Source organism: Monodelphis domestica, chromosome 1, assembly GCF_027887165.1.
Source record: "Monodelphis domestica isolate mMonDom1 chromosome 1, mMonDom1.pri, whole genome shotgun sequence".
NCBI lineage: Eukaryota > Metazoa > Chordata > Mammalia > Didelphimorphia > Didelphidae > Monodelphis > Monodelphis domestica.
Window position 1 is genome coordinate 517,331,832 of NC_077227.1, and position 13,307 is coordinate 517,345,138.

At 38.8% G+C, this 13,307-nt stretch overlaps 2 protein-coding genes across 2 annotated transcripts in view; one reads left to right on the forward strand and one right to left on the reverse strand.

Annotated features, from left to right (window-relative positions):
- Positions 1-596: 596 nt before the first annotated feature.
- Positions 597-5,049, forward strand: MRPL33 (mitochondrial ribosomal protein L33). The gene is made up of 4 exons (XM_001371226.3): positions 597-727; positions 1,516-1,534; positions 3,616-3,722; positions 4,741-5,049. Exons 1-4 carry the CDS (start codon positions 706-708, stop codon positions 4,788-4,790), a joined length of 198 nt encoding a protein of 65 aa, XP_001371263.1. The 5' UTR covers positions 597-705; the 3' UTR covers positions 4,791-5,049.
- RBKS (ribokinase) overlaps positions 4,977-13,307 on the reverse strand; it is a 116,587-nt gene continuing 108,256 nt past the window's right edge. Inside the window, exon 8 of the mRNA XM_007476023.3 lies at positions 4,977-6,967. Within this exon, the coding sequence (XP_007476085.1) occupies positions 6,794-6,967 (174 nt within the window). The 3' untranslated portion in view covers positions 4,977-6,793. The remainder of the gene's footprint in view (positions 6,968-13,307) is intronic.

A 13,307-nucleotide genomic window follows, 5' to 3' on the forward strand; every position in this document is an offset into this window, starting at 1 on the left:
AGTTTAGCAGAGCAACTGACATTCCATGACGTTATTTTAAGATGGAAGAATGTGGGACTGGACAATAGTATATGGAAAAGATTCAGAAGTGGCTGAATGGCAGGGCCCAAAAAAATAGGAGAGAGAGACAGAGGAGGAGGAGGAAGGGGGTTAGAGAGAAGAGGCAAGTGGGTGGGAAGAGAGACCGAGGTAGAACACAAATGAGAAAGGAAAATTTAAAATGACTATTAGGATTAAGAAACACTGTTGCATGAAATGACTATTTACAAAAATATAAAGTATCTAAATGCACAAAACAGCAATTAGGGAATTAAAAACCGTGGCCTCAAAAAAAGGTTCTGTCTTGTACATAGCAATGGAAGAATAAAATGTTGGATTGAGTTGATAGGACCTGTAAATTTCCTAAAACTATGTCCTGTTCACTGAAAACTCCACATATAAAAACAACTTTGTCCAAATTTTAAAATCCTATTAAGTACATCACTCAAAGTTTGGATAAAAAGTTATGCTCAAGCATAAATATCTTGTCAAGAGACAAGATAGAAATCTGCCAGAGCTGAAAATAAACCAAGTGGAGGCGGAGCTCCAGCAGTCCTCCGGAAGTAGTTTTTGGTACCCGAGCAGTGCGCCGGAAGTAGTCAGAAAGGTTTCTTGCAGACTGGGCCCTTTTAGCGAGTTGGAAAGGCTGCTCTAGTAGCTGTCGCCATGCTACTCTCCGCTGTTTGTCGTAAGTGGGGCCGAGGGAAGCGGCAGCGACTGCTGAGGGGGTAGTGAGCCGTTAGTGATAGCGCAGGGACGGCGGCAGTGTAGAAAGAGGCCGGAACTAGTGATCACTAGCCAGGCTTAGTTCGCAAGCTCTCAGCACTACACTGCCCAGGAGGCCCCGCGCGGCGTAGCGCGCCTGCGCAATCGCTGCCCCTACCCAGGTTTCTCTCGTAATTCTTGTAGTCCTTTATACATTTTTGTTTTGTTTCTCGACATCGGAGATCCATGTTGTTAATTATCCTCCTATCATCCCCATACCCCCAAAAGGGAAAAATTCAAGACAAGTTTTGTAAATCTTGGTAATGTAGGTAAATGGTCTGAGCTGAGAGATGTGGCCTGCACTCTTGAAGTGGACAGCGTAGTAGAGCCACATACTGCAGGAAAATAAAGTCTGAAGTGTTTTCATTTCTGAATAGATGGACGAAAACGAAATCATTTGAAACATTCCAAACACAAGGCTTGTGTCTAGCAGTGCCTTGCCTGGGCAGACTGTTGATGCTAATGTTTATTGAATAGAGTTGAAATTTGCAACCTTCCTATGAAAGTTTATTGAGGAAAACCTGGTGTCTTCAGTATTTTTCTCTAATAGATAAATATTGATATTGGCTATTGTCCCCGATGTGTTAAATTTCATGGTTAACGGTAGTTGTGTCCTGTAAATTATAATGGAAACTGGGTAATTGGCTTAACAATAAAGGTAATCGGTATGTTTTTTTTCTCTTCCACCCACCCTTGCTTTGCTACCAAAAGTTGCCAAGAGCAAGTCAAAGTAAGTAAAAATTTACACGGTTTTAGAATGTTCAAGAAACTATTGATTTTTGTTTTTGTGTCATCTTTATTGCCTTATATTTCTTTTTCTCTTATGGTAGCCAACAAGTCATGCTTTGTTACAAGATTTAAAAACCGGAAAAAAAATTTTTTTGAGAAAAAATTAATTAATTTTGCCCCACAATACTTGTAATATTTCCATACCCTTGGCCTTCACATCTCTGTAAATTGGGAGGGAAGGTACAGTCACAACTCTTCTCTGGGGCCTATCTTGGTCATTATAATTACACTATATTCTTTGCTTTTTTTTTTCTTCCCATTTACATTGTTGTAAACATTATGAATAGTGTTTTCCTGGCTTTTCTTCACTGCATCAATTTATATCTTTACATGCTTCTCTGAATTCTTCATGTTGTTTTTATAAGATCAAGAACTTCTAGGGACGTTGGAATTCACTGAGTTCAGCCACATCATTTTAAAGATGAGTATACTGAGGCAAAGAGGCATAGTCACTTGCTCTGGGGTTACATAGCTAGCAGGTGTCTGAGGCAATTTGAATTAAGGTTTTTCCTATTCCATATTCAATTTCTTATAGGACAGTCATATTTCATTATATTTTTTTACACCACAAGTTATTTAGTCATTAATTGTATGTATTGTGTTTCCATTTCTTTGCTATCATAAAAGGTAGTGCTATGAATATTTTCTTGTATGTGGGACCTTTTCATTTTTTATCCCCTTGAGGTAGATGCCTAGGAGTGTTAATCCACCTTTTATTAGTTTCTTATGTAGTGTTAGAATAACTAGTTGAGCCCTTAAATCCATTGTTTATAACTTTTTGAGTGTTAGATTTGATAATTTAAATGTTTATAAAAAAATTAAAACCAAACCCTCTCCCTGCTTGCCCAGTTCTTCAATGCACATATCTCATGAAGGGGCGATGGTTTACCTAACCCGAACTCGACATCTAGCTTAAACTGTTATCTTTTTTCTCTTTTTTGTCTCACATTAAGGGTCCTACCATTATTCCTCAAATTAGGAGTTATATCTGAGTTATAGGAGTTATATCTGATTCAGGGATGCTAGTGGTGCCAGATAGAATACTAATGAGACCACAAGGCCAGTTTCAAGTCATATTACAATTTCATTTTTCTGGAATTGATCACATTTTGTTTGGTATTAGGTAGTAGAGAATTTGTCAGTGCCCTTGACATAAGCATTTTCAGGGACCATTTTGATCATAGTTGGTGGCCAAGTCAACAAGCATTTATTAAGCACCTACTATGTTAGCACTAGGGAGAAAAAGAAAGGCCAAAAAGGTCATTGTTATTATTGCATACCTGTCAGATTTTTTTTGAAATTTTCTGTAAGGTTCTATTAAGAATAGTTATATGAAACAAGAGGCCTTGCCTTTGAGAGTCATACAATCTAGGTGTCAGTCACTTGTTAAGAAATCAGTCAGTTAAGGGCCATATCATTAGTGCATTTAACAAATCTTGGCCCTTTTTATTTTGCTGTGGACATTTCACACCATAGACCTAATATGAAGTAACTATTCAAATCTTGCCTGTTATAAAGACTGAAGAGGCAGGTGTGTGTGTATACTTAAAATGGTTCATAATTACTGTTCATTACACATAATAAGGCCATTGGACATGGTCGTATTAGAAGGTTATGACCAGCTTATTTTGGGAAATTCCTATTTCATATTCTGTGTATCCTGATATCTAGCCTGGCCTTAAATGGTGGCAAGGATATCTTTCCTTAGATATCTTTTTAGTTTCCTGAATTAGCCTACTAGTTTTGCTGAGATTTCTGCCACTTCCATAACCCCCTACTTGGGAATTACTAGGTCTCCTACATATTATAGAGCTCAGAAAACAAACTAGTCCTCCCTCCTATTCCTTTGCCCCTCAAAATGTAGCAAATTTTAGAATTAAACATTTGCCACCTGAAAGGTACAAATAATTTTAATATCTCATTTCCTCTAACATTGTACTGTATGCTCTTGATACTTGCTATTGCTCAAGTGACTGTATAGTTCTTTTCCTCATTTGCTGATGAATTCATTTATAATTTTAGGACCCTCCTTGTGAAAATGTTGAGCCAAGCAGGGACAGGTTACACCTTCAACACCAAGAGAAGCCGGTTACGAGAGAAACTGGTCCTTCTGCATTACGACCCAATTGGTAAAAATGAGAGAAATTGCTTCATGGAAAGAGTAGGCTTTTTCAGGACTTAAGCACGCAGAACATTTCTGAACATTGTGGGGTTTAGATTGGTCATCTAAAGCCTTTCATGCCCGCATTCCTTCTGCTTGTGTGCTTCTCTGACTGTAGAAGATATTGATGAAGGAGTAGGATAAGGGTGAAGATTGGGGGTGGAGGTAGTGATTTAATCCTGTTGTAAGATGTAGGAATTCAAACTTTCTGTGACTGTCACTCTAAATATTATTTAGTTCAGTATTTCTTTTCTTTTTCCTTTTCTTTTAAGTCAAATGCCTATGATAATAAAGATTTTGAAAGAGACAAAGCAACCTTTTCCTGAATGAGGTTAGTGTTTGCATTGTTTACTGGTGACTCCAGGTACCCTTTCAGGTGAAGTATCATAGACTTTAGATTCTAGGCATAACCTTGTTCATTTCCTACAAGAGTGATTCAGTAAGTGGCTGAAGCTACTTATTTTCTGCTTTCTTTCTAATTTACTTTAATTTGGTGCAACAGGGCACCATTGCTGGCCACTAGATCAGTGATTGGTTGGTATTTGTGAACTTGCTCTCTGGTCTTTTGGCCAGAGTTCCTTGATCTTTCTTTGGCTATCAGCTCTTTAACTTTAACCAACTAAATTGCACATTAGGGGGTACCTAGGTGCCCCAGTGGATTGAGAACCAGGCCTAGAGACAAGAAGTTCTATGTTGAAATCTCGCCTCAGACATTTTTAGCTGTGTGACCCTGGTCAAGTCACTTAACCCCAGTTGCCTAACCCTTACGGTGCTTCTGGCTTGGAACCAATACACAGCATTGATTCCAATATGTAAGGTAAGGGTTAAAAAAAATTGTACACTAATGGATCTTTCTAGAAAAGTAAAAAGAGTGAATGTGTGGGAGAAGAAAGGTAGAAAATGGAGAGAGCTTTTGGATGACAAATGTCATTAGATCTGTAGGTTTTTCGATTTTAAGTTTTTCATTAAAATTTGCTTCTTTGCAGTGAACAAACGGGTCCTATTTGTGGAGAAGAAAAAAGTACGCTCCATTTAAACAATAGATTGAAAATGAATTTGATTTATAAATGAGGAAGACTCTTGGGGGGAAACACCGATTCATAAATCCTGCAGTGTGCACCCAAAGGAAAGGAAGTGGCTTGGAATCACTGCCTCTTGTGATTTGAAGGCCATTGTGAAAGAAAACAATGCATCGAAAGAAAATTCTTCACTTTAGGACACATCATTGCATCAACATTTATTTATCTTTCTGGTTATTTTTACAGACTTCAATAAAAATATTAAAATAGCTAGTACTATTGTCTCTTAGTGAATTTTTTTCCACTGATTTTTTAAAAATGACCATTGTTTCATATAATAACAAGAAATGAAAACTTTCCATAACAGTACTTCTGGCACAAGGATTTCTAGCCCTTCTTACCCCAGAGAAGAGCAAGTATGATCATGCAACAAGTGCCTCAGTAGAGGTAGAAATGAAAAGGAAAAGTAGGGAACCTCCCCATGGAGGCTTTAGAATACCAAGAAACCCCAGAGAACCCATTTGGTGCTTATATAATTAAAAAAAATCTTGCATTTGGTCCACTTTCTTGCCCTAATCACCTAAAGTCTATATATTTTTAGTGCAGATAGATAGTGCTACTCAAGCTTGGGAGGATGAGCTGTTTTTTTATTTTTCAGAAGCCTTGTGAGGATTTATTATAGGAGAGTGAAGACTGTCTAGTGCCTTCACATGGTTGCAGCAACTAGCTTAGCATTGCAGAATTTTAGAAGTGAAAGAAACCTTGGATTTTTAGTCTAAATCCAACAAGTTTGCAAAGTTGCCTATGGTCACACAGCTGGTTGGCAGCACCAGGACTAGAAACCATCATAGTGTAATGAAAGATCACTGGGCTTAAGAGTTAGAAGATATGGCTTCAAGATGACCGTCCCCACAGCTTTGTGACCTTGGGCAGTTCCCTTTCCCAGTATAAAATGAAGCAGTTGGATCAGTAAATCACTGAAGTCCATTTCAGCTTTTAACACCTGTGACCCTGTTTCCTGTTGAGTATATGTTACCGGAGGTTTGGGGTCCTGCCTGTAGATTCCCATCTCTTTGAGAAACCCTGTCCTTTTCCAAGAAGCATCTACTGTTCTTCTTACCCATGTCTTGGAGATCTCCTTTTTCCAAATGCCTATTATAAGGAAATTACCAGTTGGGAATCAAAAAGGAACCGTTCACTCAGCTTGGTTTGCATCTCTGAGACTGAAGAACTCCTTACTAGCCATGGTGAGAGAAGAAATGACACCATGGCTGTGAGACCCTAGGAAGTTGCAGTGGTCACAGAAATACTAGTCCTTCCATGGCCACAGGCCAGCCTGTGCTCTGGGAAAGGGTGGTTAAAATCTGCACTTAGGTTCAGACAGACCACTGGAGATGAGGAATTGAGCCTCCTCCTAAGTTCTACACAGGCTCCAGATTGTGCTGAAGGTGCAGAAGAGGAGTTGTTATTTAGAGACACTACTTTGATAAATTGCTATAAGGATATATAATTAGGCCTTGGGCCAAACAACATATTCACTCGCTGTTCTCTGCGGAGTCAATAAGGAAAGGTATATATGCCTGGGGACCCACTCCTTTTTTGGATTTAAATTAGGAACCTCAAACAGTTGTTCACTTATTTGTTCATTCCATCCATTCATTCATTCATTGAACATTTATTGGGTGCTGACTGTGTGCAATGGAGTCTAGGATATGTGTGGTGCTTCTGACCCATTATCATTAGGATTGGACTTTGAGTTGTTTTTCAAATAGTGATGAAATTGCAGATGCCTGAAAAATCCCAGCATAGCCTCAGGCTGAACCCCTAATCCTGGCCAGCTGTTTTGCAAATGTGTTTAACAAGAAATCAGTCATCATTAATATAACAGAAGGCAGGGACACTGTGGCTGGTGGGTGAACCATCCTTTGTATGTAAAGGAGAGCATGTTATAGTGTACATGGTAGCTGAATTCTCTGCCTGGTACACACTAATTGCAATCATATGAGTCTTAGAATCTTAATCAAAACAGATGAAGTGGCAGGTCCTTTTTGTAAGGGAAAGAAGACTGGGTTCCTGAGGTTTGGACGCTGACTGATGCAACGAAGCTGGCTCTCTTGATCATTTCTTCCATAGTCAGGTTAGGATAATAAGCCAGGTAGAAGGCCAGTGCTCCCACAAAACTATCTCCAGCCCCCTGCAAAGGGAAAACATTTATATGAATTAGCACAAAGCCCAGGATTCATTCATTCATTTCTTTCCTTCTCTCTCTGTCTCTGTCTCCCGAGCAGAGGAGCAGACGTGTTTGGTAATTCCTATGCTATGGCTATGATTTTACTAGGGTCTACTCTCACTACTGGGGGCTACAATAAAACCCTTACCTTGTCTTTGAATTGATACTAGGTGTCAGTTCCAAGGCAGAAGAAGGGCAAGGGCTAAGCAAGTGGGGCGAAATGACTTGCCCAAGTTCACACAGCTAGGAAGTATCTGAACCCACATTTGAATCCAGGACTTCCCGTCTCCAGTCCTGCCTCTCAATCCACTAAGCTGTCTAACTTCCCAGCTCAGGATTTTTTCAAAGAACCTTACAAGAGAACATACATGCCCACTTGTCTTTGTTTTAAAATGTTTCTATAAATAAATATAATTTATATAAAAATAAAATGTTTCTATAGATTAATATACATAATTTCAGAGAATCCTGAAAAGCATGAATTGATATAAAGTCAAGTCAGTAAAATAAGGAATTTGTGACCGTAACAGAAAAGAAAAACGACTTTGAAAGACGTATGCTCTCAGCCTTAAGGACTTATGAATGACCAATACACAGTATTGATTGTAAGACTGAAGGTAAGGGTTAAAAAAAAGGTATTCATTAATAAAACCTACTATATGCAAGGTCCTAGGGATATAAGTACAAAGAACAAAAAGTTAAGACTTGATGATGAAAAAAATACATAATTAAGTCTAAAACATTAAGTCTGAACCATGATGATATTTAACAAACACCCTTTGTTAATTACTGACTTATTTCAAAGTGAAAAGTTAAATGTTATGTCTTTGCACTTTGGAACTTACACGGATATTTTACCTCTCCTTTCTTTTTACTTAAAATTTTTTTCTAAACTGTAACCTTCCTTCTTAGAATCAATACTGTTTATTGGTTCCATGGCCAAAAAGTGGTAAGAATTAGGCAGTTGGGGGGTTAAGTGACTTGCCCAGGTTGCACAACTGGGAAGCTTCTGAGGCCAGATTTGAACCCAGGACCTTCTTTCTCTAGGCCTGACTCTTAATCCACGGAGCCACCCTGCTGCCCTTCCTCCTTCCTTTTTTAAGTTAAAGGCAGTGGAACATTTTTTATACCTGTTTGCCTCTGTTTCCTCTCTTCTACGTCTTCCTTGTGTAATATTTCTAGCAGAAAGATGGGGGGTTTGAAAAAACAGGGGATATGGAAGGTTTGTAACAGGGGTATGGAGGAGTTGAAGGGAGAGAGGGAATATGGCTGCCGGCAAGGAAAAGGAGAGAGATGCCCTCTGCCAAGAGGCTATTTTTGAATCAAATGGGGTGTCCAAAAAATGAACCACTTATGATAGCCTGTGGGGATGTTTTCTCACTGGATTGCTGCTGAAGTTGCCCCAGAGCAGGTAAACACGGACCCTCCTGAGGGACAAGCCTTTCCGCAGAATTTGGTCACCCAGCAGGGGTCCAATAAGAAATGTTTGTAATTGGATGACTGAACTGAGGTTCAGCTTCCTTTATGCCCCAGGAAAGATAGTCCACTATCTGACTGCAATATTCAAATAAGATGAATTTTAATAACCAGTTCAGATTGGAAAGGTATCAGGGAAAAGGGAAGAAGGATGTCCCTAAATAAGGTTGGAGTCTTTCTCAGCTTTGGAGCTGAGGCCAGGCCTCACAGGCTGGTGAAGGGTTTCTCTTATTCCTGTCTACGTTATATCTGTGCTAGTTTTCTTAATTTCAAAATCATAGCAGTAGACAGAAAGCAACAAGAAAAGTTCTGACTTTCAGAGCTGGTTGGGCCTATCTCTTCAGGCTGAAGAAAATAATGGCACTCCATTCAGACTGGGAAGCCAAAGCTCCTCCCACTCCCAATGCCAGGAAGTCTCTAGTCACAGGACCAACTGCCACTCCCAGTTTCCCCTTTCCCCACCAACTGTCAGTCTTGTCAATTTCCTCTCTCTAATATTCCCATTGTTGCCTGTTCTAACACAGTGGCAGAAAGTCCAGAACTTGTTCTAGTTTCCTTTCCACACTTGAAACACTGATAAGCAAACTATGCTAGGAGCGTAAAAGTGATCTTGTCCAGTTTATCAATGGTTCTTTTGGTAAAAATCCTTTAGTTTCACCCCACATTCCCCATCTGTTACCTCCATGACAGCCAAGCAATCAACCTTTTGTCTCATGTCCTCCTGGTCCTACTTCTCAGCCATTGTGCATTCTATTTTTGTTGCTTGGAATGCTCTCCGTACTCTACTCCACAGAACCATGCCTCATCTCCATTTCTAGGCTACACTTATAGCTATGCTTATGGCACAATACAGTGCACCTCTTTTATAAAATTACCATATTCATTTCAACCACTTCAATATCCAGCTTTTCCAGGTTTTAAATGATCTCTGGTATTTCTCCTCATTTTATTTCACTCATTATTCATTGAGTCAACAAACATCCATTAAACAATTACTATTTGCAAGGCACTTTGCTGAGTCCTGGAGACACAAAGAAAAATAAAACAGTCTCTATTCTCAAGGAGATTACAGAGAAATATGTGTTAATTATTAAGTGATGGGTCTAAACAGCCTCATTGGCAACTAGACAGGCATATCTGCAGCTATATAGAAGAAGCCTACCCAAATGTGGGGGAAAGTCAAGTCAGGACCTGAAAAAATTAGGTTAATGTTGAATTGAAGATGTTTATCTCCATCTCTTTAAGCTTAATAGAGAATTTAAATAGATTTCTTGAATTTAAAAACTTATTAAAAGCATCAGTAAAGGTGCTTTATAAGCTTATTCATATTCTTGGACTCTGTCATCTTTAAAACTCTTTAGAAATTAACTGCGTTGTTTCTAAGCTTTTCTCTCTCCATTGGATTTGGGCCTGTCTACCTTTCTGCAAACAGACTAGTTTTTGCACAAGAGCTGTAATACAGGGGCAGCTGAGTGGTTCAGTGGAAAGACAGTCAGGCCTGGAGATGGGCGGTCCTGGGTTCAAATAAGGTTTCAGATACTTCTTAGCTATGCAACCATAGGAGAGTCACTTAACTCCCATTTCCTAGCTCTTATCACTCTTCTGCCTGGAACCAATACTTAGTATTGATTCTAAGACAGAAAGCAAGGTGGTTGTTGTTGTTGTTTTTAAAAGAGCTGTAATACAAACACATTTAGTGCCACTAACTTCCTATGCCTTTTTGGTTAAGTAAACACCCATGAAATGAGGGAGTCACGGCACAATAACATGACATCTAAAGTTTTCTGGAGCTTGAACATTTTTGGAATCTCTTCATTTCTGCTCCCTTAGCCCCCATTGGTTGCTGTGGGCCTGCTAGAGGGCCAGAAGCTTTTTCTGTAACTCTAAACAGCATATAAAACCTTGTGGGTGGTTCTACAATTGTTTGCCCACTCACTAAGACTGGGGTAGTCATCTTGTATTATGCTGTTCTCTTTCTCTTTTGTGCCTTCCTGTTTCTGTAATTTCTTCTATGGCAAATCAATGCCCCTTGGTGGACTAAATGTTGTTTTCTTTTAGGTCAGTGAAAGTGTAGATTTGGTTGCTGTGCACTGAAGTTAAGTGGTATTCAGACTCTGGAAAAAAAATAGCCTGTTGTGTCTATTTATACATAATGGCTTTTAAGTGCCAACAGATTACTTGGTTGTTGATTCATATCTCCAGTATAACTACTTTTATAGGGTAGTAAGATGATTCTTATGAAAGTGTCTTTAAAGTGGAAACTATTAGGACATTGTGATTTTCCTGTAAATAATGTGCTTTAAAAAAAACCAAAAAACAAAAAAACTATTTCCCCTTAATTACATATAAAAACAATTTTTAACATTTGTTTTGTTTTTTTAATGTTGAGTTCCCTCCCTCCATCCCTTCCCTGCTCCCTGAGATGGCAAGCAATTTGATAGAGATTACACATAATGATGTGCTTTCTAATCAAAATACTTGGAATAACAGACTAGCTCTCACTGATTCAATGCATTGGTTTTTAACCTTTTACTGAAAACAACTTTATGCCTAAAATTTTGTGTCATACAAATCATTTTCAATGAGCAAAAATTCTTAGATGGCTTCTTTCTCACTTACTGTCATTTTCCTTAAGGAGGAGCCACTGTTACATGGGCCTTTCCGGGGCCAACTGAAGCCACTAGTGGATTCCCCAAGTGTTAAGACAAGGGCCTACCTGATGACACTGACACTATATAGTTTGGGTGTTGTTCTGATCTGTTGGACTAGGACTCTAGTTCCAAGATTCTATCATTCCCTAAAAGAAAGAAGTATGTAGAAAATTACTGTGTAGGGAAATGAGACTATGGAAGAACAACTATGTAGAACACTTTGGATGCTGCTTATGAAGACCTCAGTAGCTCAGGGGGCAGGAAGGGGAAGGGCGAGTCTATGGGAGCCAATGTGGGAATTCCCTGAAGTGACACTGTAGTATTCTAGAAGCCAAGAACTTTGGATCTGGAAGGGACATTATATTATAGATTTCTTGCCAGAAAGGATCTTATAGATGACTGAGCCCAGTCTTTTTATTTTATTAAGTCCAGTGAAAACCCTTAATTTCATTCATTTATTAAGTATTTCCTATAGGGCAATATCCCAGGCACCAGGGCTATAAGGTTAAAAATAAAATGGTTGTCTTAGCACAGTTTCTGGCAAATAGTAGGTGTTTAATAAATGTTTATGAGCTCAGAAAAAAACTGAAACTGTTACAGGCTGTAGGGAATTTTGATTACACTGGGGAGAGGGGGAGAGGTCATGCTAAGTATGCTGAAAGGCATGATATAAAGCAATTTGAAGAGGAAAAATACAGTAGGCAGCTGGATATATGAGGGCAGGCCACATGGAAGAGGAGGAGGTGTATGAACAGTCATGAAGGGAATAAGGATAATGAAAGGTGAATAAGAAGACATAGTGGGGTTCAGCCATGGCGAAGAGCTTATAGAATGCATAAAAGGCAGGACACAGAATATTAAGTTCTATTATCAGGTTTTTTTTAGTCCTTAACACTTTTTATTTAATTAATTAGGAATATTTTTCCATCATTACACAATTCATGTTCTTTCCCTCTCCTCCTCCCACCTCCTCCCATAGCCAATGCACAATTCCACTGGGTTTTACACGTGTCATTGATCAAGACCTATTTTCATGTTATGAATATTTGCACTAGGGTGATCATTTAGAGAAGCCAGGATCCAAGGACAGGTGCTCGTCACATCGGAGTTAGAGCTGTGGACCTGAAGTGAGGGTCGGAGGCAGAGATTTGAGAACTGTCTGGATCAAGAAAATAATTCAATTCATGGAAGAATAACCAGGGAAGAGAATTTGGAGAGAAGAGTACAGAACTTGGGAAACCTCCAAGGTCCCCAAAGTGGAGTGAAATCCCTTTCAATAGGGCCTTTAATGCCTTAACTTGATGAGTAATTTTGGGTTTTCAGACACCCTGGCTGGGTCAGGAGGGGCATATTTTGGGGTGGATCATTTCTTAGCCAACCAGCACATCACATCATGTACACAGCTTTGTGTTCACTCCACTCCTGTGTGGCCCTCATCCCAAATGAACCATATTTGGGAACACATACTTCTGGGGGTTCAGACAGTGGGGATTATAGAGAGGTTTTTGTGCAGTTAATCTTCTTTTTGGGATAAATTCAAAAATCATGATTCTTGGTAGGTGCATGCTACAAGATTTTTTACATTTAAGGCTTTTCTAACAAGGATATTTTCTAGGCCCAATTTTAGAGGATTCTGTGTTCCAGGGTTCACGTTCTTTAAGTACTACTATAGAAAAATACTGATAGAAAAAAGAAAAAATTAACTCTCATGGTCCTACTACCTCCCACTCGCCCCCTTTTAAAAGAAAATTATATGTTTTAAAGAAAACAGGAGAATTTTGATGATCATTTACAAAGAACAGGTACAATTAATACCATGAGCTGGCACCTTAAAAACAGGATGTTAGGCAAAAATGATACTACAGGGGACAGTTATAAATATGACAAATGTTAAGTATGGTGGCAGGCTAAATGCTGTTACAGAGCGGTTTTGCAACTTTAACTGTAAAGTTTGGTTAGAACATATTAGCAATATTATTGTGAAACAATACCAGTTATAGCAATCTTAAGTGGAATATGTCTATCCATTACATTAAAAATAGTATAAAACTAGAAGGTTCTAGATTTATTTTACATTTCTCTCAGTCATATACTCTGGGTTCTAATTAAATTGGTCTACTCTACCTAGAATGTACTTCCTCCTCATTTTTCTTCCTTCAAGACTAGGTTCTAGAAAT